The sequence below is a fragment of the Triturus cristatus genome, chromosome 2_1, assembly GCF_964204655.1.
Source record: "Triturus cristatus chromosome 2_1, aTriCri1.1, whole genome shotgun sequence".
In the NCBI taxonomy this organism is placed as follows: Eukaryota; Metazoa; Chordata; class Amphibia; order Caudata; family Salamandridae; genus Triturus; species Triturus cristatus.
Genome location: NC_140581.1, coordinates 861038528 through 861066235, shown reverse-complemented (window position 1 = coordinate 861066235; position 27708 = coordinate 861038528). Strand labels below are relative to the sequence as shown.

The window sequence follows — 27708 nt, the reverse complement described above, 5'->3', positions numbered from 1 at the left end:
ATAGGTCACACAAGCTCCCATCATAAAACTCAAGTAAAAACAAATCAGGCAAACAAGCCATGGAAGGTAGAATTGCATATTGACCCAACACCCTGGTTCCAGGACAATACCTTTTGAATAAACCTGATATTATCAAATAAACAATATATATCAACAGTCCGGTATTCAGTCAACACAATTACTTTTGTAACCATCCATGGCAAATAATTTTGAGGGAAATATCATACAGCTCATAAACAAGATATTCATGTTGAATATTCCTTTGCTATAACTAATTATACTCTTCCTGAAGGTACAAATTTTCACTTCATAGTCCTAGTTCAGTACTTTTTATCCGGAATATGCCCAAATATCTTTTCCACTTTTCTGGATAATGTACCCAAAAAATCTACATCCTTGCCACCACTAACGCAAAGCAGTATGAAAGCTTTGTTTGAGAAAAATCCTACAGGGTATCAACATGCCTATATAGTTGTCATATAAACTCTCTATTAGGAAGTAGCCCAAATAAAGAGAATCTTATTAGGTGAAGCTGTTCATTTATCCATTTAGAGAAACAAATTCTATATGGTTAATAGTCTTGGGGAAATTTCTGTCTATAAAGCATTTTACAAACAGTCTTGGGGATAATGGTTGTGCAGAAAGTCTTTTATAAAACAATATTGCAGTTGTTGGATGGCTTTTACAGGCAGCATTTTCCTTTGTATGGACTTCAGATATATTTTATGGTACGTACTATTAGTAAAGTGGTAGTTGGATGACTTGATGTATCATGCTTCCTTTAATTTTGCTACTGGATTACCAGCTTCAGGGCAGGTTTTATTGCAGAACTAACATTTGAGTGATGAGTTTCTAAATCTGTACAATGAGAACGTATCTCAATGCACAGATTTAGCACCTTGCTACCCCACAGTTCCACATCCTAAATTAAAAGATATTTTAACACCATAAATTAACATACAATTATACTATTTTCCAAAAATATTCTTTGTATCACTTATTCTGCCTGACCCCACATATAGTACAAGTGGTTGTGTTGACCGAGTGCCTGTGGGTGACTTCATAAAAGATCACTATTCTAGCAGTGCTTTCTGATTTTATCATGAAAACACTCATTTAATTTTGGTGAAGGTAGAACTGCAAGTGCACAATGCACTTTTGAGGCAAAAGATCCAGAGTGCAAATCTTCGGAATCCTCTGAAAATCACTATTCTCATAGTGTGTCATTTAATTGCAATGTCATGAGGTTTTAATTTTGAGTCATAACAGATTCTTGCCTTATGCGCATTTCCTTGTACAACCATAATATGCTTGCCGGCCATTGCAGAATTTCTGTTTCAAACATTTGCATTTATGCATTGAATTTTTAATTTGCAGGTTGAGGAGCTGCTATGTAATCTTAACAGCATCTTGTCAGATACTGTGAAAATGAGGGAGTTCCAGGAAGACCCGGAGATGCTAATGGATTTAATGTACAGGTAAATGAAACCCGAATATCCTACAGTTGTCAATGTTCAGATTTTCAAAAAGGTTCAGAGCAGTGAAAAAACAGCTCCATTAAATAAACAATTAGTCCTCATATTTGCAATAGCTACCTACAAAGGCAGTTTCCCTGTGAAGACTTGCAAATCCAATCATTATCCACCACTACTAATTAGAAAATTACAGATGTGTTTTATAAAGTGATTATCGGCTTCATTGTATAAAAAACCTGTAAATAGAAAATAATCCATCTGTTTATATAGATGGCTATATGTTGGTTATTTGTTTTTGAATATATTAGAATTTTGCACATTGTATTACACTACCTCCTGAAAGGAGTGTAAAATCTAAATCAGGCAGTGAGTGACGAGTTAATAAGTGAGTGATCACACAACCAAGGGGCATATGTATCAACATCTCCATTTGCGATTCTCGAATAGCGATTTTTTGAGAATCGCTATTTGAGAATTGCAAAACGGGATGTATCTAAAAATTCGCACAAATTTTGCGAATTCTTAAAATTCCTTAATTGCGATTAGCAAATTGCGAAATCGCAATTAAGGAATACCTTCCCATTCATTCCTATGGGCCAGGAGGCCCATAGCAATGAATGGGAAGTCTTTCTCAATTTGCGAATCGCTATTTGCTAATCGCAAATTGAGAATATTTTCAAAGGTGCAAGGGTGTCATGATGACACCCTGATGCACCCCTGAAATCAGCATGTGTGCGCATATGGCGCACATACATGCCCTAAGGGCATGTATGTGCGCCACATGGCACTTTGAAAAATGCCAAAAAGTGCATTTTTCAAAGAAATCGCAAATTACCACCAACTTGAAGTTGGTGGTAATTTGCGATTTCTTAAGGAGAAATCGCACAACTTGGGTGCGTGTTACATAGCATTTAAGGAATCGCAATTTGCGATTTCTTAAATGCTTACGCAAACTTAAGAAATCACAAAATTAGCCATTCCTTAAGAATGCGCTGCTGAAATGCCTCATACATCTCATTTTGCGATTTTGTATTCGCAAATGCTGTTTTTTTGCGATTCACAGCGTTTGCGAATACAAAATCGTTTGATACATATGCCCCCAAGTTTCTATGTTTGCAGACTTGATTATGTGCAGTGAGCAACATTAACACACAATATACATTTTGTATTAAAATAATGTGTAAAAATATCATTTGAAATATAAGGGCACTGTATTTGAAACCAATGTGTTATTTCTCCTGTTATTTCTCCTAGCGAGAATTTCTAATTAACATTTTCCCAGTTTGAAAATATTTCCAGTTATTCACAAAATTGCTTGGTTTGCGATAGCAAAATGGTGTTTTGCCATCTATTTTGTGAATCAGTCCACCAGGTTAGAGAAAACGGACTCTTCAAGCACAAAACATTACCAAAGGACTCTACCTAGTCTGAGGTGAAGACAGCAAAGTAGGATTTAATTTAACAAATGTTCTGCTAAACAGTCAGTGATGATGGACCATTAGAATCAGCTAATCCATCAGCGGCCATCTTGCAGTGGTGTTCGCATTTGCCAGCACTGCATTTGCCAGCACTTTGAACTTTGGCTCTTCCTAACCCAAAAACCTGTATGAGATTGACTTGCTCTTATGATCCTTCTGAATCTTTGCTCACCCTACTTGATATACTCACAGCCATCCAATTTAATTGTTCTCTTAATGTAGCCAACTGGTCTCCCTCACTCTCTTGCATATATATGAAAGTTTATCAATAGCTCGTTTACACATCTTATTTAAGGAAGATTCAGACATCGCAGGGCTGCCAGTCAGCCAAGATCTGCATTTGAGTCACTATATCTGGACCAAGTACCATTCACACTCACTATGCCTTTACCTACTAGCACCAGTCATCATTTCAACCCCTGAGGACTCCAATATATCCTATTTTAGACTCTGGTTTTCAACCTGGCTATAGCACTCATATGACTATCTCTACCCTTACCCTTCACACACCCCCACCACATGATCTAGACCGTTTTCCTTCATTCCCACCTCATTTTCTTTTCCCTCTATTCTTACTTGACCCACGTAATGGCCCTCCTCCTTTTGACATGGATCCACTACCAGTAACTGACAGAAATCTTCAAAAATCAGGAAGATATGCTTATACAATTAAGTATCCCCCACAAATCTATTTACAAAAAGGCTTCAAGGAATTTAAAACATAGAGTCCTCAAAGCTCATTCAGAAAATCTTATCTCTGATCCCTATTTCTGCATGATTAAGGGTATTATTATAAGTGACCTCATCCTTTTCATGAAAAGAAGAGCACAGTGGAGGAAAGCCTTTCTCTCACTGTTCTCGATCTCTCCATCCAGGAAAACTACTCATGGGATAAGACTCTCAGTAGCCCCCTCAGTTTACAAAGCAGAAGCAACCATCTCCATTTACAACAATGGAACTATCCTCATCCAATCATCAGATCGTAACCTTGAAATATTTTAGGACTTTTTCTCTCTCATTAAAAAAGCTGTAGACAGCGATGTATCCGCCGCCTCTCAACTCCTTCCTAATCCGGCATGCAGTACAAACTTACCTACATCTCCAGGGGGTCTGAGCCCCACTCTACCAATCACCATACCATACCACACCCACATCCCACACCCAGAGCTCCTGAATCACACAGCCATGGATATCACCACCTCCCCCCGGCTACACCTCTGATGCCCTCCATGCCTCAAGTAATGACACTCCTAATGTCTGAACCCACTAACCCACTCAGCAGCATTTCCCTAGCACCTCCTCTTTCCCCGATCTCGAGCTCCTCTCCACACATTTTTGAGCCTCCTGCCACCTCCGACTTAACTCCCCCTCTGTTAAACCCATTTGATCAACAATACTCCAACACCACAGGCATCAATACCCCCGCCTCTTTTTCCCCTACTCCAGGGCCCTGCAACCTACTCCCACACCTCCTTAGCTTCCAGACTGGATGAGATTACACAAAAACTACAACTACTTAAGTTTGACGTACAAAGCCTTACACACATCACTATTCAATCCACTAATAATCGCTGGCCATGCAGGAATCCGAGATGGATTAATTATAATCAGGACCAACCTCCTCTTCTTGCCTCCAGCACACTTCCCAACTGACATGATCTCACCCTTTTTGAAATCCACAGACCTGAGTTGGAGAACCCTACCCTACCCCAATGCACCCTCTACGCCCATTAGACTAAAACACTCCGATTCACTAACCGACGCAGGTATCCATTCCCTCCTCCTATCATATAACACATCTCACTCTGAGATCATAAACAATCATGGTTAAATCCAATCCATCCTTGTGAACCCACACAGATAATCTAAGCTCAACCACAGAGCGATAAACAAGAACAACAGCAATTTATCCTTACTCAGACTACCCCAGCAATTGCCAAATCCCATTTAAAATGTATGTTTTTCAATTGCAGATCGGCTGCTAGATATGCAGCGGACATTGATGAACTTCTCGCTCTTGGCCTTGGCCTCCTTATCCTAACCGAAACCTGGCTAAATGCTTCCTCTGCTCCTATCCTTAATATACTAGTTACTCCTAGTTACATCATCGCTAAATTAGATAGATCCAGTCGAAAAGGTGGAATCATTGTATGTATTCTCCGTAACAGCCTTTCTACCAAACAGGCCACAATCCCCTGTTCCATCATCATGCAAATACCTTTGCATCAATATAGCTAGCAATAACAGACCAATATGCAAATTACACACAATAAACCATCCACCTGGAGATAGTCTTACTTTCTTAGAACAAATTATGGAAATCACAACTAACTCTGGTCAACACAGCACCCAATTCTTCCTTGGATACTTCAACCTCCACTGGAATGATTTGAATTACCCTGTAGTTAACCACCTAAAAAACGTTCTTGCTGACCTTAACCTGACACAAATCTGTGACAGACCCACACACAACAAGGGAGTGACCTTAGATCTTATCATCGCAAAGGCTAACTCTATTCAACTGGAAACTATCCTCTCCAGTGACTGGTCTGACCCCTGAGAATAAATACCTCTCAAGTAACAAAACCCAAAATATGGAAAAGCATGAGAAACATCCACCTTAATGATCTTACATCCCTCAGTTATAACATCCTACCACCTCCTGAAGACATGTCTGATGTCCAAGATCTTACAAACCACTACACTAGCTCCATTAAGAATATTTTAGACTCAATTGCAGCCCTTGAGCTAAAAAGACTATCCACCAAAGACTCTAAACCAGAGTACAATGGTAGCCTCAATACTGAAAGACACAACTTGAGACTAGCTGAAAGAAGCTGGAGATCCTCACCTTCCCTTGAATACCTCAAACATTTGAGATCATTGAGGAATACATATTACAAAAGCATCAGAAACTCGAAAGCAGATTTCTTCAGAAACCAACCTGATCAAGCTAAAAACCGAGCAAAACAACAGTTTGAGCTTGTTACCAGGGCCGGCTATTGGGCGGTGTGAGCGGTGCGACCGCACCGGGTGCCAAGGTCAGGGGGGCGTCGGCCGCCACCTTCATCTCTTACTCTTAAATCAGCAGTCACTGAGCCTGCCTGCACTGTTAAACGGTTGTCCCCTCTTTCTTTTCTACGATGTATCTTCGTAGAAATGGAAAGAGAGGAAAACCGTGTTACCAAATCAGGAGGCACGCTTTTGTTTTGCCCGCCCATGCGTTGCTCTGCCTGACTGCCTCTAACTAAGTGTTGAACGTTTGATTGGCCTGTAACTGAAACCGTTACCTACATCGCGGGATGCGGGCGGGGGCGGGTCTTGGAAAACTCGCAGATACTCTTCCGGCGGCTAATGTTATGTACTGGTGGTTGCGCGCGCTCTTCGACAGTCCACGGGATTTTTGGCAGTGGCAGTGGCACAGAGACTGAGCCTCCTCTCTGCAGCAACATAAAGTGAGTTAGGTGACGGTCAACTTTTTTTAAAATCAATCAATAATTTAAATGTGCACTGTGCACAAACAAACAATATAGGGTGGTGACCTCCCCTCCTTCTCAGGCCCGGTTTTAGCGACCCAAGTGTGATAACTCAGCCACGCATTGTATCCGCTGTCCCCATCAACTGCTCGGATCTTTGTCACGAGGTATCCGCCGTCCACAGAAGGAGGGATCGAGTGTGCGCCGAAATAATCTTTATGCGGGTAAGGAGGTAAGATGGAGGGGGCGTTGTCATTTTGATCTAGAATGAACACCTCCACGGGCACCCTGCTCTGCTGCTGAGGGAGGGGACCCCAGAATCCTTGGCCTGCACGTGGAACTGAAGCCGCATTATTTCTTCGTAATCAAACGACTTCAGGGCGTAGATTTTGCCGTTTTCGGAGTTTATGGAGACAAAGCTATCGATGGTTGTGTTTGCTGCCAGGGAATAGGTGAGGTATCCGTTTTCCTTCAGATCCGCGTCAATGCCGGATACCGTAAATATGTGAGTTCCTGGGACATTGTTCTCTTTCACAAACACGGAGTAAGATCAGGCCCGGTTCTAGCGGGTGAGCCGGGTGGGCCAGGCCCACCCAAACATGAGCCTCGGCCCTCGCAGTGAGGGCTTGAAGGCAGGCGCGCAAAGCACACGTCGTGTGTGTCAGCCTGACAGCCCGGGCAGAGACAGCTTCCTGGGCGCACACACACACACAACGTTTTAGAGATTATCGCAGCCGCACCCGAGTACTTCCCAGGTCTTTAAAAGACCATTTGCATGTTAACGAGGCTTTGTTTATTTTGTTCACCCCTTCATCTCCACATGGCAATGGCCACAATGTTCTGCTGCGTGGATATTTCTTTTTCTATGCAGCGCAGGAGAAAATAAGTTTGTTTATTCCTATTCACCTTTCCTGACCCCTGCAGCTGCTTATCACATCAGGCTGTGACACAAAGTTTGACTAACGGAGTAGGTAAGAGAATGTGTTACTAATATGTTTTTCTTTTTAAAATATGCGCAGGCCCAGCAGGGCACATACTTCGTGTGTGAACAATAAAACAATAAAAGATGCCCAGATAACGCTGGTGATTAATGATCCTGTTGGAAAGCAATCATTTGTCTGTTAGTAGTTTTTAAATGCAGATGAACTGTATTTTATGTGGAAGCTCAGTGGGTTACTGCCTTTGTCACAGAGATCCTTTTGTTACTTGCAGTTCAGAAGTTACAATCCAAACATAGGACAGTGACCAATGAACTGTCATCAAAGAGCTGCACACAAACATGAATGGTATAGTTAGAACTTCGCTTTCTTTTTTTGTGATATAGTTGGAACTTCCCCAGTCTTTCATTATTCTAATTTTGCTAAAATGAGTATGTTTGGGCAGATATACATTTTTATCAGTAAAGCTGAACCGACACCATGGAATACTCTTTAAATCCTAAGGTTGTGTTTCCCCAGACCAAACCCTCTTAAAATATCCGGCCCACCAGCATGGATGACATGTGATTCATACACCTTGTAATACTCATTTGCTTATGTGGCATTCCCTGTATACTGATTTATATACTTGTATGATTCATTGTCTCTGTATAATGTGTGCGTGGTGTAAAGTACTGACACACACTACACTGATATGAGTAGCGCTGTACAACAAATGAAATACATATGAGAGAGGGGCTACTTAAAGATGAGGGGCTCTGTTGGAGGGTGGCAGTGAGGGAATCCGAGCAGGAGGTCAATAGGGGGAGAGGCTATGGAGCGATGAGGGGCACTGCTGGAGGGTGGCAGTGAGGGAATCCGAGGAGGAGGTTATGAGGGGGAGGGGCTATGGGGAGATGAGGGGCACATGTGGCAGTGAGAGAATCCGAGGAGGAGATCAATAGGGGGGTCCATGGAGGGATGAAGGGCACTGTTGGAAGGTGGTAGTTAAGGTTATTTACGGAGAAAGAGGTTATTGGTGCAGCGCCAAAAAAGACTTTCGCATCAGCGCTGAAGCCGGCCCTGTCATGGCCTTTCTGTTTTTGTTTAATTAGCAGTCGGGTCATAAGGGCTACTGTGGAGCATACTTTAAAGTGCGTGCTAATTTTATTTACTGCTATATTCAATGTTTAAAGTTTGAAGGTGATTTTACTAATTTTTTTCCCGGGAAAAATGAAAGTGGAGCCCGATGGTGCCTGATATGGGGCTGGGGCCCAAGGTCAGCTGTGAGATAAGGTGCACTGGAGAGGAGTAGTGGATAATCAAGCCTGTAAGGGAGTGAGTTGCAGAGTCCGGGGTCAGGTGGAGGTAGTAATGAAGAGGGATTCTCCCTGAAGGCTCGCACAGAGGGAGCCCGAGAAGTGTCGGTTGCCTGATACTCCCACCTCAGAAACCTCCTCTTCCCATCAAAGGAACATTACATGGAAAAAACGCTTTTTGAGAGTGATAATATTTAGAAAGAGATTTGGAAAAGAGTGCGTTTTACTGGGCCTTGTAAGACTAAGAAGAGATAAAGGAGGGCCCTGAAGCAGGCCTGCCTAGCCATATATGCAACAAATCGAGCCCGCAGTGGCCCACCCAAATGCACCTGGCCCACCCAAATAAAAATTCCTGGAGCCGGGCCTGCTCCTTCTGCCCCCTCCCACGCAGCGCCGGTATACTTGGACTTTCACCACGCTCCCCTGTTGGGACTCGGGAGGCTCAAACCCCTGGTACAACTGTGTACTTTGGAGACAGTATTTCGAATAGAAAGGCTATCATCTTTGGCAATCCTATCCATTGAAAATGATATTGCACAACAACTGTACTTATCCACATCAATATTGGCATTTGCAAAAATGAAAGCCCGTAAAGTTAAATTTTCTTGAAATTTGCAAATTGTTTTTACAAAATTAACAGTTAGAAAATGTTAATAATTACATCAACAAGATATGTATATTGTTGTGGGCTATAAAATAAGCTATAATTGACTGATGGTGTCGTAATATCTGTTCCCCATCTAATCCCTATTTAATTTACATGACATTTGAGCATACATTTTATATATTATAAAACGTATCCTGTATATATTTAATATGCGGTTGAGAAACCATACAACTCAACACAAAAAATGTTTGCTGGGGGAGGGGGGGGCGCCAACAAAGATTGTCGCACAGGGCGCCACAATCTCTAAAGCCGGCCCTGCTTGTTACACTTCAACCAAATGACCTTCCCAAATCTTCCCCATCTGGCTCTAGTCCAGCACCTAAACACAAAGAATTTGCCACCTTCTTCATTGAGAAGATATAAAATATGTAAGCTAATTTGCAGATGGCAGTGGAGCTTTGTCCTGTTTTACCTCACCCCAGCCTTTCCCCCTCCCAGAGAGTTGTGCCCTCAAGCCTAACCGGACACGTCCTCAAAAACAACACCTCCTGGAACACCTTTTAATCACCATTCTCAAAAGTTCTATCAGATTTGAAACCCTCAAACCACTTCAATGACCCTCTTCCCCCCCAACTTCTTCAATGAGATCAAAGTGTCTATACTCCTACTTTGTACCAAGATCATAAACGCCTCTCTAAGTCAAGGCAAAATCACTGATTGCCTAAAGTCTAGGCAGGTCACCCCATCCTAAAAAAAACAACGGCAGATCACACTGACCTAAATAACTTTTGCCCCATCTCCAACATTCCAACTTTGGCGCAGCTCCTTGAAAAATGTATACACATCTAACCATGTAACCACATTGAACAATTCCATCTTCTTGACCGATTCCAATCTGCCTTTCTCCTGGGACTTAGTATTGAATTGGCCCTTACAAACATAATGGATGATGCACTAAAAATCTGGGATCAAAAAATAATAATGCCTACTAATCCTCCTTGACCTTTCTTCTGCATTTGATATGGTTAAGCATGACTACCTACTAGACCTATTGGAACACAAGATGGGATTCTTAGGGTCCGTCCTGAACTGGTTCACCTCGTTTATCCAAAACAGAACTCAGACATTCAAGATAAATCAGTGCCTGTCTAAGACCACTCACATTATGGGTCCCACAGGGCTCCTCCCTCTCCCCCACTCTCTTTAACTTATTCATGGAGCCACTAACGGAAATTCTGAGTTCAACCAACATCCAATATCCCATGTGCGCTGATGATATCCAACTTTATCTGAAAGTCTCCTGCCTTGAAGACATCAGATCCTTCAACTTAACACTACAAAATACTCAAAATTGGCTATCATGCAACCACCACAAACTTAACACTCTCAAAACTGGAATTTCTCCTAATCGCCCCACCCAATCACCCATCGTTAATGAATGCAACTAAGAGCCTTCAACTGCTTACCTTCAAGTTATTGATTCAGCATGATCACTTGGAATAACTAGTGACAAGAACCTTAATATGCAGAAGCACATTAGTGCTGCCACTAAAGGAGCAAACATCCAAATGAACATCTTTTAAGAAAATTAAAACCCTTCCTCCCCCACGACGACTTGAAGTCTGCTATCCATGCCCTAGTGATTTCCAGGTTGGACTATGGAAGTACCACACTCTGTGGCTTGCCCAGATCCAAAACAGGCCCCTTAAGGGCCTCCCTTAACGCTGCTGTAAGGCTCATCACTGGATCAAAAAGAAATAATCACATCACCTCTGATTTGAAATCCCTCGATTGGCTCCCCTATGAAGCAAGAATTCAACTGAAAATTGCATGCATGACCCACAAAGCTCCACAGTTCAATACCCTAGCTACCTTGCTCAGAAGCTTGAAATTTCGGGAGGCTCCAGACCCTCTAGAAGCTCCAGCAGTCTATTGCTTAAACCACAAAGATTCTCCAAAAAGCAAAACTACATCAGAGCCTTCTCTGGCATCGCTCCGAGAATTTGGAACTCCCTCCCCACTGAAATAAGACTGAGTCCCTCAACTACATCTTTCAAGAAAGAAGTTTCACTACTATTTATTTATTTATTTATTTAAAGTTTTATATAACTCGAACTTGACCCAGGTGGGTATCAGAGCGCTTTATATATGTTTAGGTAGACAAAGGAAAGCAGCAAGGTGATAGAAATCATGGAAAAGGTGGGACAATATACAACGGGAGCAGGATGAAATTGGGGAGTGCAGAGGAAGCAGGATGGGTGAAAGCGACAAGTAGGGCAATATACATCAAGAGCATACCAGACAAAAACGGTCACTTAGAGTCAATAGGAGCAAAGCATCAGGTTCAGCGCAGAGTTCATTAGAAGAGTTTGTTCAGTAGTAGAGTTATGACTTCCCTTTTGAAGGCAAGAGTAGAGGGAATCAGTCTTGTTTCCACTGGAACGGAGTTCCAGATTTTCGGGGCAATGCCAGAGAATGTATGATTGTAAGTTTTAAGCTTATTACATTTCTGGGGCTTGAGCAGCAGTGTGCCGGTACTCCTTGTGGACCTGAAGCCACCCGAAAGTTGCAGCTTGTTTGTCAGGTAGAGTGAGGTGTTGAAGTGAAGTGCTCTATGGGTCATACATTCGATCTTTAGTTGTATCCTAGCTTCAAAAGGAAGCAAATTGAGCCATTAAAGGTCCGGTGAAATGTGATTGGACTTCTTAGAACCCGTGATGAGTCTAGTGGCAGCATTTAGAGATGGTCTGATAGGTGCTAAACTGAGTTTCGGCAGACCGCAAAGAGTCGCACTGCCATATTCAAATGCTTGCACTGCCGATTTAAAGTCATCTTGGGGAAGGTAGGGTTTGAGTTTTCTTAGGATGCAGAGTTGAAAGTTCGCTCCTATGGTCGATGATCTGATGTGTTCTTGCATGTTTATGAACACATTTCTGCCCTAGACCCTAAGAACTCCTCTCTACTAGCATATTGTGACTCGTCAACTCCACTCAGGATTACTGCTATCTGGTCTATGCTGTCTGTCTCTACATTGTGGTGACGCTGCCCTTATCTGGGTTGTAGTCTGATCCTGTTCTGTTCTAGATTATGACAGTATTATTATTGCTCGCTTGTTATGTTATTGCCTTTTCTGATCTATCTGTATTAACATAATGCAGTCACTACCCTCATCTGGGGTGTTGCCTTAACCTGCACTGTTTTGGATTTTGTAATTATTATTATCGCTTGCCATGCTATTGTCTTTTTGGCCTATCTTCACATTGAAGGGTCAACACCCTCCTCTGGGGTGTTGTCTTATCATATACTGGTCTAGTTCATGACACTATGAGTTCTAAACGTCTCTGCTTCCTATAATTTTTAAAGCGCTCTGATATCCGCGAGGGTCTTCTTTGCACTACATAAAACTTTTCAAATAAATACATTTCTGAATCATAGAATGAGTTTAATGAATCATTTGCAAATACCAAGAGATTTATCAGTGGTTTGTGACTGCAGTTGCAAACCATTGAAATGTTACTGGTGTCTCAAATGAGGTGGTAACAGATTTGTAAAGAGAAGCTGTACTCATTGGGCAGGTTCCCCTTTGGGAATCGTCTCCGGGAACTTTGTGGGAAGCAGGCACTCTCAAATATGACATCACAAGTTGGTGGAAGCTTAACAGGCGAATATAAGTCAGAAAATCATTTACAGAAATATTTTCTGACATAAATAGTATGTTATATCGTCCATTGGGTGTAGCTTTTCTGACATTAACCCCAGCAGAATTTTATTTTTGCAAACAATATTTAGGCCACAATGTTTATGTTAAACTGTATTCTAATAACAATATTTACCTACCACACATAAAAGGCTGAAAGTGGTAACTCTCAAATATGGAAATTGAGGTCTACAGTCTGAAACAGAGGATTAATTGAACTATTTCAAGGGACTCGGCGACTCTCCCTCAAGTAATATGACTGGAGTTTAGCATAAACCTATAACATTTCGACCAAATACATAATGTGTGTTTATTTACCATGATGGCTCTTGACGTTGCTCCATTTTTTTGTGCATGCTTTGAGCTTCATTTTTGTTCAGAAATGCTTGCTCATCTGATAACTTGTACATATGATTTTAAACTCCTGTTAAAATTATCCACATGCAAAAAAAACCAAGAGAAATATTGAACTGTAAATAATTTAAAAGTATTTTTAAATGTTTTAAAATGCCTTCTCCAACCATAAAGTCAAAGCCAACAGATTTTTGTGATATCTCAAAGCAAATCACAGTTACTGTTTTCATCTTGTTTGATTAGAATTGCAAAAGGGTATCAGACGTCCCCTGACTTAAGGCTGACCTGGCTACTGAATATGACAGAGAAACACTCCAATAAGAAATGCAAGACAGAAGCTGGTATGTGTCTGGTTCACGCAGCAGCACTTGTTGCAGAGTACCTGAGTATGCTGGAAGACCACAACTACCTGCCAATCGGGAGTGTCAGCTTTCAGGTGTGTTTTATTTACTTTTTATAATGCTGCTACATTTTAATTAATTCTTACCTCAGTTGGTAATACTATTTGTATGCTAATTTGCTCATCTGCAAGCTGACAAATGTTTTTCCAGAACACACACATGAAATATAAAATGAGCAATTGCAATACACAGATGCTAAACATCCAAGAATTCTCCCTTTTTGAGAAAAGCATATGGATGGACCCCTTCGATGGACGGTGATATTGCAAATTCTATGGAGGTTTTGGATCAGTGAAAGTAAGTGGAAAAGGGAGTTGGGAACATTGGACGACTTGGAATGGAAAGAGGTGGAATATGGACCAAGGCCAGTGGGCATTAAAGCACATTTCTGATTGGTACAGCTGAAGTTGTTCCATTGAGCAGACTTACCCGGACTCAGTTGAAAGCTTACAATCTGATCTATGTCTCTGTCGATTTGTTGCAGATTTGGTTGCCCACGGCTAGACTTTTTTGCAACCAAGGAGAATGCTCTGCTGCCTCAATTTTGCTCTTGGATTCCTAGCAGGGAGGCTTGGGCAGCAGATGCATTCTCAGAGAGGTGGTCTCATGGTCTACTTTATTGTTTTCCCCCGATCGCTCTCATTCCACGAGTATTGAAGAAGATCCGGGAGGATCAGGCTCTTGTCCTCCCGGTTGTGCCTAAGTGGGTTTGGAGGCTTGGTTTCCATTTTTGACAGTGATGTATACAACTCCTCCATGGTTTTTCCCTCTTGAGCCATCCCAGCTGAATCAACTGCAACTGCCCCAGGCGTCTCTCACTCAGCTGAATCTAGGGGTCTGGCGCTGAGCAGGAGCTCTTGTCAGTTAAGGGGTGTTCTTTGGAAGTGGTGAAATTCAATCAGCAATCCTGTAAGCCTGCAACAAGAAAATCTTACAGTTGCAATTGGTTGAATTTTGGGAGATGGTGCTTAGGCACGGCTTACTGGCTTCTATGTTTGAGAAGTCTGCGAGAATTCTGGATTTCATGAAAGATGGTTTTCATTAGGTTTGGCAGTTTCCACTATTCTGGCTCAATGGGCAGCAATCCAAGCTTTAGGGGTGAAGTTAGGATAGAGATTGCTTCATTGACTTCATGCATATTAAGGGGCTTTTACCTGCAACTGCCTTCTTTGCATTCCCTGGTATCTCCCTGAGATCGCCCTTTGGTTCTACCGGCCCTAATGGATCACTGTTTTGAGCCTTTAGAGCACGTGTCTCCAACCAGTTGATCATAAGCTACCTGTAGCTCACAGTAACCTTCAGAATAGCTCCCAGCCTTGAGTTCATTTTTAACCAAGAATCGTAATAAATACGTGTAGCTTCGGCAGATGCAGGGAGGTGGGGGATGATGTGGATCAGTTTAGGGGAGGTCGAGGATTAGTCTTGCAGCTGAGTTGTGTGTCGTCTGGAGTCTCTTCAAGAGTTGGGTGGTGATTTCTGTATAAAGTGCCTTGCCGTACTCCAGCCAGCTGGTGACTAGGGCGTGAGTGATGGCTTTCCTTGTGCTGATGGGGAGTCATCTGAAGTTCTTTCAGACCATGCGGAGAGTGAGGAAACAGGCAGAGGAGACTGTGTTGATCTGACATTTCATGGTGAGTTTGCTGTCCAGGATGATGCTATGGGTGTGGCGTGGTCTGTCGGTGTGGGTCCTTGTTTGAAGGGCCACCAGGTGTCTTTCCACAGGGAGGTGTCGTTGCCAAAAATCAGCACTTCTATCTTTTCCATTTTGAGCTTCAGGCAGTTGGTCTTCATCCAGTCGGCGACACTCTTCATGCAGTTATGGAAGTTTGTCCTAGTGGTGGAGGGGTCTACTGAGAGCGAGATGATGAGCTGGGTGTCGTCTGTGTAGGACATGATATTGAGGCCATGGATTCTGACGATGTTGACCAGGCACGTTATGTAATTGTTGAATAAAGTGGGACTGGGGGATGCACCTTGTGGGATGCTGCAGATGGTGCACTTGGATTCCAAAGAGCAGGATAGTAGGCGGATTCTCTGGGTTCGTCCTGTGAGAAAGGATGCGATCCATTTGGGGGCGTCTCCCTGGATCTCGATGTGGTGGAGTCTTTTGATGAGTGTTTGGTGGGATGCTGTATTGAACACTTCTGAGAGGTCGAGGAGGATCAAGGCTGCTGTTTCCCCCCAGTCAAGATCGTGTTCTCGTTGGCTGACAGGGCGGCCGCAAACATCTATTTTTCAATGGAAGCTTGTGCTGCCAGCGGAAAAGGCCTGCAGCACAAGCTTCCATTGATAAATTGATTTTTGGAAATATCACTGCACCGTGTGGCAGGCACCATAAGGTGCCTGCCACACTGCACATGGATATTTAGGGGGGTACCATAGGTGCCCCCCAAGCCCCTTAGCAGAGGGCCAGGGGGGTGTGGGGCCCCTGCTAGGGGGACCCAAACTCACTTTACGACAGCCTTTCTATGTCAGAAAGGCCGACATGGAAAGGCTATCGGAAACCAACATCACAATCTCGATGGCAGGGCCGAGGCAGGCTCTGCCGTCATTCAAGGGATTACAATTCTGCTGCTCTTCCAACAGGCTCTGTGAGCCAGTTAGAAGAGGAGCAGAATCCCTCCGTGGGTTTCAATCTAACTGCTGTCATCATAATATGGTGGTTGGAGGGAAACCTTGGATGGCGGGTCTTTGGGGTCATAGAGGTGGAAGTTGAGGTCACCAAGAAGATGTAGCGCGTGGAGTCAATGGCGAGTGGGGCGAGGAATTTGGGGATGGTGTTACAGAAGCCGGGGCGTGGTCCTGTGGGTCTGTAGTTGAGGATGCCTCTGATGTAGTTTTGCTGCCAGTTTCTAGTTGGAAGTTGACGTTTTCCTTGATTGGTGTGTTGTTGTTTTCAGTGGTAGTGCAACGGATAGCTTATTTGTGGATGATGGTGATGCCTCCTCCGAGTTTGTTGATGCAGTCCCAGTGTATCATCTTGTAGCCGTTGGGCATCATGGTGGTGATGTCAGGAGTGGAGGAGGGATAGAGCCAGGTCTCTGTAATGAAGATAGCATCCGGGTGAGGGTGGTGATGGTGATGGTGTCCCAGATTTTGGTGGCGTGTTTGCAGAGTGATCTGACATTGAGCAGGAGGCAGTGTTGTAGTTCCGGGGTGGTTGTGGTCGGTGAGGATGCTGGGAGGGAGTGGGCGGGGCAGGCAGGAGGCGGAAAGCGGGAGGGGGAAATGGCAGAAAGTGAGCGCCCTGCGGGGTAAACAAAACAAAATAAACAAAAGGGATCAGGCAAAGACAGAGCAAGCCTAATACAACAAGGTGCAATTGGCAAAGTACAATCACCAGGAACAAATACAGGTAAGACAATCAGAGCGAGCAAGGGGGAGCAGACACGAGGACCTGCTCAATGAGGTCATGCTGCAACCTCCATTAAGTAGGCCCTGGGAGGTAGAAGGGTTGCTGAGAGGCGGTGGGCAGGGCCAGAGGGAAGCGGGAGGAGTAAACGGTGGGAAGCGAGTAGACAGCGGGGCAAACAGAACAACATTTTTAAAAAGAATCAGGAAAAGAAAGAGCAAGAAGAATAAAACATGCAGCAATGGGGAAAATACAATCACAGGGAACAAATACAGGTAAGACAATTAGAGGCAGCAAGGGGAAGCAGACACGAGGACATGAGCACAATGGGTGTGAAATTCTGCAACTGGCTTCCATTAGCATTCCTCAATGGGCCACTCCGCAGACGACACCAAGCCTTGGTCCTGCCGTGAAATGTCTTCCCCACCAAAACTAAATCTAATGACTCGCCTCCATTCCCTTTCCATCACACAAATAATAATGCAGAGGAAGGACTAATCAGCAATCCCTTGCCAAATAGGTCAAGTTAAATGTCAATGGACAGCCCTTTCTCCATCCATCCACACTTCTGTGTCTCCATCTCAGGAATCCTCCAGCTCAGGAATATAGGTGATAAACTTCCATTGCCTGGGAAGGCTCTATCAACACCACCATCTTGAGCCATGTGAAAGCAAAGGGAAATCCAAAATGGAACCCACTTGCCAGTAAAATACATACACATATAACCAACATGGAGTCCTGCTAGCAGGCACCATACACACAACACCCACTTGTTAGTCACGGATATCTATGCAGGATGTGGGCATGACACATGAACTGAACTTTACATGAGCGAGATGGGGGGCATTGCGCTCAGTTCTGGGAGCAGGAGTCAGGCCTTTCCAGATACTAAGGATTCAAAACTGTTATGCTGCCACCATTGCTCACTCTACATGTTCCAGGGACTCAGATAGTAACTTGTGTGGCCACAGGGATACAATTTGACACGCCTCACTTAATGTCAGAGCTAGATTCTGCGTCTCAGGGTCAATTTAGGACATTGGCCTCAGCGCACACGCTGGAGTTCGTGGGTGCTGGTGCCAAAAAGAAGTCAGCATACCAAATTCACTTGCAATTAGGTCATTTAGGGCAGGGGTGTATGTGAAACTATCATGCAGGACACATTCCTGTCACAGCACATATTTCAGTGAAATGCATCCTTTTTAGAGGATATTTTGGCACGAGAGAGAGCTTAATTTGATAAGATTAGACAGAGAGTACGTTGATTTTAATTTGAAGCTCATATACAATTCCATTGGAAGTCAGGCAGTGAAGGGAATCAATATTGAGTTATGAATGAGTTGCCCTACGAATTCCTTCATTTATATTTATTTTCATTCAAATTCAGCTTTGGAAAAACACTAGAGATCAAAAAAATCTGACAAAATATGTGTGAAATGTTGGAATTTGCACGTTTTCTTACTTCTCGTTTGAATTACTATTGAAACTGTGTTACATTGTATTGAAGTTTCATTTATAAAGCGCTACATATGCCTGAGAAGCCACTGAAGTGCTTTTAAAGGAGATGTAGCATGCTAGTCCTTAGTTTGTGCTTGGTTGGTTTGAATGAGGGTCCGTACATAGTGTGTCCAATGTGAGAAGTGTTTAGAAGCTGTGCTGATGACTAGTTGTACTGTTATCATAGAGCCATGTGGAAAACAGGCCCGGCCATTACTCACTCCCTTGTCACTCCATATCAACCCCCCAGAAATCTTCGATCCAGTTCCTCTTTTCTGGCCACTCCAAAGATAATACGAAGATCTAGATGGGGTGGACGCTCTTTTTCATTGAATGCACCAAAACTCTGGAATACGCTTCCCGTTACTCTACGGAAGGAAAAAAATCTGCTGGCCTTCCGTAAACTTCTAAAAACTCACCTCTTCAAGACATCGCTCTAATCGACTGTGCTGACCTGCCTTGCCTGTCTACAGCGCTGGGAGGCCTCAGGGTAGCCATGTGCTATATAAATACAATTTTATTCATTCATGTCACATGTGGGTTTGTTTAAGTATGCAGTAGAGTAAAAAACAAGAACTCTATGACACAAGTCGCTACCCTTTGTTTGAGTGTGAGTGTTGTGACACTTCCATTAGACATCTGATTGATCGAAAACTGAAGTTTGTTCTTAATTGGCTCTCTGCTGAGACCTGCTTTACTAATGTACAGGTACTAATTCCTGTGTTTACAAATGAGTTTTCTGGTGCTGACATGTGGTTCCTCTCATTTGTTCCAGAATGTGTCCTCCAATGTGCTTGAGGAATCTGCGGTCTCTGACGACATTCTCTCTCCTGATGAAGATGGGGTTTGTTCTGGAAGGTATTTCTCAGAAAATGGCCTAGTAGGACTTTTGGAACAAGCTACTGACCTCTTCAGCACGGTAAGTGCAACATGGAAACGATTTTGCTTACCACAATGTGCAAAACTCCCGCAACTTACTGCTTTCCAACATAAGCCTGATCAAAATCAGGGTTCTCCAAAGTCAGTCCTGGAGGCCGGATCCATGCCAGATTTTTTTGCATATCCCCCATTTAGATCTATGTAGTTATCTTAAAAATCTGGCATGGGTCCGGCCCTCCAGGATCAACTTTGGAGAACCCTGATGTAAATATTGCATTTATTTGATATGTGTAGCAGCTGATTCACAACATGATATGGGTTTGCCTTTCTGTTTCTGGCACAGTCTGCAAATGTCCTTGCCCTCTTTTAGGCTCCAGCTGTCAATTGCTTTCTCAAAAATTCAGTTCCACTCCACATTGATATGTCTTTTGTAGCCAATTCCTCTTCTTCAGGATTGTGTAAATTGAATGCATTATCAATGATAAAATCCTTTAGGACATTATTTTTCAGTCTCTTATCATCTGCTTTCTCGTGTGGCCACATTTCTCTTATTGAAGTACTTTTTGGTGGAAAAGTCCTTCCTTCTACTTTACTTATCACCTGTAGCGGTGTGGCTATTACTGTTTTATCCTACCCATTGTTACTCAGTTTCTTCCTAGCAGGCAACTCGTCCCTATATACTTAAGTTTTTTGTCATTTTTGTCACTTTTCCGCCTTTCACCCCTACGACATTTATTCAGGGCCCTGCAAATAAACACACTTAATTTACTGGTTCCTAATCTACGTATTGAAATGCACAGAACCCAGAACAGCTCTTTGGTTTGCCCTTTTGTACTTATTCGCTTAGAACAGATTTTATTTAAGAGCACAAATTGCCACCTATCAGGCAGCCAGCTCTCTACTACGCCCACCAAAATAGCGACAATTCCAGGGCTGTTACACTCTTTGGCTATTTTTTGTTTCTGCTGAATTAGGCCAGTCAATTTAAAACACGTTTATTGATCTACCTTCATCAATTCTTTAGGTCCAAAAAAATTACCGGGCAGATTAAACGTGAGCGGTAGGCACCACCAACTTTAGTGGCTCAGGCAGAAGAACATAGCCTAGTTATCTACCTGGAGAATTTGTCCTCTGGCTTACACTACCACCCTACTACTGGCGGGCATTCTTGAATAAACGTGAAAATCCACAGTCTTTTGCCTATGGTGATCCATACCATCCTATGAATAATTCATCACATAAAATGTTCAAGATAAATCTGACTACACCACCATTGACTACACCACCCATACATAGCCAATGGTCAGATCCTTGTTCACTAAAGTCAGGTGGGGTTTTCCGGTCTCTTTTCTTCAGTGTGATTAGTTGTCAATAGCTGTTTCGATTTTCTCTACATCTGGATGTTTTTAGAAGTCACTTTGGTGCTCATGTTTATGCAGAGGTTGTGTGTTATTTATCTTTTTTATTTTTTCAGTCTTACTACTGTGGAATCCTGACTTGAGGGGACGTAACTCCTAGCTCCCTTTGGCTAAACACGACTTGCCGCCCCCTCAGAGTAGATGACGATAATAGGTCCTGAAGAATTGCCTAGATCCTCACGGACTGATTAAAGCATGAAACATGTTGACCCCCTGCACAACTCACTAGCACTGATACAAGTTTAATTCTCCCTCCTCAGTTCATGACTCTTTTTACTCATGGCCCAGGTACTCCTCAAATAAACTGTTTTTGGAGAATCCAGGAGCCATTTTTAAACCTCACATACATGATCCCACTTCTACTCACTACACATAGGCACCTTCACATAACATCATTTAGCTTCACAACGGCAAACCGAGAAGACCTCCGGCAAAGAGCCTCCCTACGGGGCCCGTTGGGCATTGCAGCGCCGACCCAATGAGGAGCTGCCCTATGATGAAGCATGACACCCCTCTGTTGTGTGAGGGCCCTTGCTCCTTATTGGATCTATCCCTGGACGAGCACTCACTACCTTTTCCTGTCTAGCACCTTTTGGTAACCCTCATTACTGATGTGGCCTGTCTCTTCTTTCATCCTACCGCTTCCCTAGGAACAGCATACTTCTTCTCCTTACCATATCCTTGGGGCCTGTATGCTGGTCCTATCAAGCCCCTCATCCCTCCCTGTGAGACCTTTACAGGGAGGAGTTGCCTTTTCTTTGGACAATCAAGAAAAAAATTGAGATTCCTTCACAGCGTTCAGTCCTTGACAATAGGCAGCGATCAAGCATGTCATGTTATCCCAGTAAGGTATGGAGCTGGATAAGCGCCGCCTTCTCTAGAATGCTTCCAGGGCATGGCAGTGCAGAACTTGGACAATAATTGCCCACGTTCTCAGGATCTTGAAAGGGTTTCTTTAAGAGAGGAGGAGGAGCAGATTTCGTTAGCATCTGTCACCATCCCTAAGGAGGGAGAAGAAGGTGGTAATGTTACCGCACAAATGAGGCAAGCATCCCTACCTGGGCCTGGGCTGCTAATGTTAAAAAAAAATCCTAATGTTTACCTGTGAGCCTGAGAGAGCATAACTGAGGCTCATTCCAAAATCTCCTGAAATTGAAATTTGACGATCATGGTGATGGAACCCAAAGTAATGAAAGTAAAACAGACACATTTCTGTGAATGCAAAAGTAGTTAAATGCATCTTCTATACCGTGGGGTAACGTTATTGCAACTATTTAGAATATTTCGCACATCCTATTGACTGCAGGTGGGATTTTCGCTTCTTATATCCGGGTAGTTTTCCTCTTTTATGTGCTGCAGGATTGTTCAATAGTGCCACGTGGTTTCTCCTTCTTTTTAGATCACTAATTGTGCCGTGACACTCATACAGTCAAATATAGCTGTTCCTTCTGGTGCCTGGCCTTGGCAGAGTTCATTTGCTTGCTGGATGAAAAAGTTAAGCAGTTCAAATCGTTAGGTGGAGGAGGGCACCTACTACTGGCTAGTGTTACCCAGACCGGTAATAGCTATTGTCGTACTCATGACACGACAGAAAAAGTGACTGAAACAGGACTTTGCTAAGGACTGGAACCTACTAAGGCTCAGGGAGGCCAGATGCAACCTTGTGTGTATGAGAGCTACAGCAGGATCAAGACAAGTGTGGTCAACTAATGCAGCCGCTGCAGGGACCTATGTCTGACCTCATGGTCACGGGTTCAAATACCAGCGGGTCCAATCAGCTATTCTTCCAAAGTTGATAAAATAAGTACCACTGAGTAAGCTTCTATAATTCAGTGCCAATATACCCTTACGGGTGAATGAGCGCTTTACTTATACATGTTATATTTTTAGGATATCAGAGTGATACTGGTCTCTTAGGAATTAATTTGCTATCCTATTGAATACTAACTTACTAGGATGCTGATTATTCAGACCCTACAATAGACCTAGAAGGTTCTATAAAGTGAATTTTAGGAATAACTCAAGATCCAGGTGCGTGGTTGCAACACAACTAGGAAGAAAGTATTTCGGAGGTTACTCCAGATGTGAGGTGCAAGGAACTCGCATAAATGAATCTCCTAAAACGGAGTAAGAAGATAATATAGTATGCAAGCCAAGAATATATTAAATTGTAGGGGTGTGATTACAACTTTACTAGTAAGAGAGTACTTGTGAGCTCAACCTAGATAAAATCTTTATGGAACACAGATATTTAATTCAGTTTGCAGGCAATTATTTGCAAGGTCAAACCAAATGTCATTTACGAAAAACAAAGAGGTGTACTTAGTTCGAGAAATGATTTGTCAGGTGAACCCACATAATACAAGGAGTATAGAGATGTAGCCACTTACACAGTACTACTAGAATTGCCACGATTTTTCTTATCTTAAAGAAATGGAGTTGAACGGCATTTCAGTAATGCATTAGTACCACATTACACTAAATCAGTGAGTCGAAAATATATATGGAAATCTTTGTTTTATCAATTTAACAATTATTACAAATGTGAAAAACAAATGACTTATAGTTATATTGTTGCTACACACTTCAGAAGTATATGCCTCACAATATTAGAACAGCGGAATGTTTAGCGCTCCATTGACAGTGGAGGGCTCTTGGCTTCCAATGGTTGAGGGAAACCCGGAGCATCAACATTCCAATGTTTGTTCACAGCTTTTGCTCTGAGAAAGGCCTCGTGGAGCCCGAGGGGATTTCAACACCCTCGGGCTCCGTGAGACCTTTGTTTTACAAATTAGAACATTCTGCCCTCTAGGGGCAGAATGTTCTAATAGCCTTAGAGCCCTCTGTAGCGGGCTCTTACAGCCATTAAAGACCAGATCTCTTGTTAAAGGCCCCTGCCTTCAACTCGGGCCTTTAACGCTGGAGCGAGCTTTTAATGGACTGTAGAGCCCGCTACGTCAGGCTCTAAGGCTATATTGGGACCCTGCTTAGTTGCACATTACTACCAACTTCCAGCATCTTCAAGGAATTCTCAAACATTGTTATTAAAGGTGAACCAAAACCAAAAATAAAAGTTGGTTAGCTATGGCCTTGCTCTTTCATCTCAACAGCTTACGCTAATAATTCTAATTATGTGTCACACTTTTCTTTTCTCAGGCAGGCTTATATGAGACGGTGAATGAAGTTTACAAAATTGTAATCCCAATACTGGAAGCGCATCGGGATTTCCGAAAACTGGCCTCTACTCACGACAAGCTGCAGAAGGCCTTTGACAGCATCATTAACAGGGTACATGGCAAGAGTATGCCAGAGAAATATATTCCGAAAGTATATTGTGCACTTTTACAAAAGAAGAGGATAGAAACATTTGAGTTCATTTATTTATATATGTTAATAATGCACTGCAGGATCCTGAATCCGAGTGCAGGTCCATCATACTGTTTTTCTGTACATACACGTACGTAGTTGCAGGAGTATCGGTTCTTGGGTTTAGGTGGAGAATCAGGAGTAGGCAACAAATGTTCACGGAGAAGATTGCTCACAAGTATCTGCCTGAAGAGCAGGTAAAGGGCCTCAGGAAGCTGTGGGATCATTTCCCTTTCCCTTGCCCAAATGTCTAGAATATTGGGATTGATAAACCTTACAATTCTCAAATTGGTCAGTGGGACTAGATGATGGAATTATAGCCTGTGTGTTTTACCTGTCAACACTATTTTCATTCAAAGCCATTGAAGGCTGCATCACATAAGTAGGGCTCAGAGAAACAGCACAATGTTTTTATAATTCTGGCTGCATATTTTGCAATATGTGCAACCATATCAGTCAGATTTCAGACTGGTAGATCTGACTTGTGAAGGTATCCTGTGTAGAATTGGAAGAGTTTGAGTTGGAGATGAATATATCCCTCTAGTCATCATGTCGGACCAGGATGCATGCAAACAAGTGAAACATGGCTTTTCACAAAGGAATATTCGCTGGTTAACTCCCATGCATGGGACTTACCATACTTTAAATTTCTAATCTCCTAGAATGTGATGATAAATCGTGACATATAAGTAATGAGTAAATGTGGTGAAATAATCAATTCTATATCATAACCATGAAGAACTGCACATTTTTACACTTATTTGATAAGGAGTGTATAATTTACAATTGTTCAAAGTTACTATACTTGCCTCAGATACATTTTAATACATGGTTTATGTCAGATTTTGAGAAAGAATTTCCTCCTAACGTGTTAAGCCCTCTCCCTGAAAACCACAGACGTTTATTGGGGGTGATTTAATAACACCCCTGCCATCCAGGCACAAGAAACATGATTGGATGTTAAAACTGAAATGTTCAAGGGAATGCTGTCGTTCTTTGCTAAAGAAGGGCCCCTTGTGACTGGAGGGCCTCAAGAATGTAACAACACCTTTTAACCACATAATATAGTGTTACTTTTATTAATTTGTACTCATTAAAAAGATGTTCATTTTGAAGAAATCTATTACATTAATTATATATCCACATCATATTTATCCCTATAACAATCCTATCCCAAATTATACGGTCACATGGTACCGAATTATTAATGTAAAGAAGGCTTTTGGTAGGATAGGATGGCCCTATTTGCCATCCATTCCTGTTGGCATCCTTTCTAGTTTTTCAGATGCCTAAGAAAGATCTCAGCTCCTGTAACCCAGAAAGCTTCCAATGATGTTCAGTGACCTTCGCCCCCACCTGAAAGACTTCATCAACATCTCAGCATACCAAAATAGTTGCTTTCAAGATAGGCACAGACACACCTGATTCTATGCACGCATGTCACTTTGTCTTTGTATTTAAACTTCTTTGATCCCAGTCCTGAAATAGCTCAAAGCTGACTTGGCAGTGACGGATAACTCTTTGCCTCAGTACTTCCATCTTTTCCAGGTCCCTTCCCCCTATCTAGAAGCTTCCTCTGCAATCGTGGTCCTCTTTGTAAGTAGGGTCAGGAAATGCTGGCTGCCCGTTACTCTCTACGTCACATGTTAGGCAGGGCTAGATATAGGTAAAAGTTATTAATCTGGGAACTTATTTATCAAGATACATTATGATATCAATCTGATGAGGGCAGAGCCCCCTAGTTGATTAAAGAGTAGGACAATGAAAGGGATGGGGAGGTAATGTATTTTGTTTGTATGGTATGTTAACCAAGCATGATTTATGTGCTAGTCAACCACTACCCTACAAAACGGAACTATCTCTGACTGACATACGTACTTTATCACATCTCTTACTTTTTCTTTTTATAATTACAGAATTAAACGCTGTTTACTGACATCATCCAAAAGTAAAGAGTATCTCAATTTATTAGATACATTTCCTGCTTTGTACACCAAACAAATGTGGCACGCCTTTCATTCTCATTGCACCCTTTCCAGTGCGTAGCCAATGGTGATGCTGTGCATTGCAGGCTCCCTTTCCAAGATGTTGCAGAATCAGACTGAAATCTTTTCTTTGTTAGCCATATGCACATATTCTCCCACATCTAGAAGAGGAAATGTCTCAAGGAATTCATTTTCTTACGCTATTTGAAACTGAGTTTTTCTGTGGAAGTTTGGGCTCAATGCATACAGTGTATCACTCCCTGACTAAACAAAAGGTGCAGAACCGACTGAAGCACAAGTGATAAATCTTCAATAGAGCACCACAGACACACCCTGAATAGCTACTATGGCGTTGTAAACAGCTGCCAAAAACTGGCAATGGATGAAGGAGTAGTGCTTGCGAATAGGAGAATTTATCAGATTTTAATGTTAATTCTCCTTTACACTCCTGTTATCCACTCATTACCAGCATACCTTTCAGTGGATGCTGGTACTTTAGAAAGTTACATGAACGCCTGTGGTAATGGTGCTACCTGGGTATTTGTCTCATTCATGCTGGAGTGTGATATATCGCTGTGTGTGCTCTCAAGATTATTTTATCTTCAAGGAACATCAATAAGGTTGGTTGAACTTCGGGCCCAACTTCTGCAACTGGATATGCTTATTGTACAATAAACCTTTGGTGCAGGTGGTGGCCTAGCAGCCGAATTTCGGCGGCTTTCCCCCTTAGGAAAGGAACTAGACAGGGATGCTCACTTTCCCCACTTTTATTTGCAATAGTGTTAGAGCCACTGGCGGCTTGGGTACGACAGGACCCAGTAGTCCGGGGACTAAGGTGGACAATGGGATGAGAGGATCGCATATCATTATATGCTGACGATGTGCTGCTTTACTTGACGTCCCCATCACGGTCCATCAACTGCCTATTAGACATCTGTGCATCTTCCGGCAGGGCCTCAGGTTATACAATAAACTGGTCGAAATCACTTTTGTGTGTGCTGCACGGCCCTCTGCCTAGACTGCCCCGCAATTGTGAAATTCAAAGTGCGGAACAGAGATTCAGGTACCTGGGCATATACATTACCCCTCAAATAGCACTTTTCACGGAAGAAAATCTTATGAAACCCTATGATGGGATTCCGCCAGAATGTCAAGCATTGGCGTTCACTACCACTTACGTTACTAGGAAGAGCAGCCCTCTTCAAAATGATGGCACTTCCTATATTCTTATATATTTTATAGAATACTCCCTTTCCGATCCCCCCATCCTATTTCACGATGATAAGTTCAGAGGTAACTAACTTGTTATGGGTCGGAAGAGCAACCCGTATTGCCATGAAGAAATTAGTACGAAGCTGGTATGACGGAGGTATAGCTCTCCCACATTTACAAATGTATTACTGGGTGTCCCAGCTCACTGTGATAAACCAGTGGCTACATGTGCCACAGGAGGACCCAGCATATCGTATGGACAGGCATCTACTTGA

The 27708-nt window shown here is 42.7% G+C and overlaps 1 protein-coding gene across 2 annotated transcripts in view; it reads left to right on the top strand.

Annotated features, from left to right (window-relative positions):
• The window catches only part of DOCK8 (dedicator of cytokinesis 8), a 567196-nt gene that overhangs the window by 514048 nt on the left and 25440 nt on the right, over window positions 1-27708 (top strand). For both annotated transcript variants that reach the window (XM_085632978.1, XM_085632979.1), the window contains 4 exons: window positions 1378-1478; window positions 13567-13759; window positions 19349-19492; window positions 24027-24158. In XM_085632978.1, the coding sequence (XP_085489104.1) occupies window positions 1378-1478; window positions 13567-13759; window positions 19349-19492; window positions 24027-24158 (570 nt within the window). The remainder of the gene's footprint in view (window positions 1-1377; window positions 1479-13566; window positions 13760-19348; window positions 19493-24026; window positions 24159-27708) is intronic.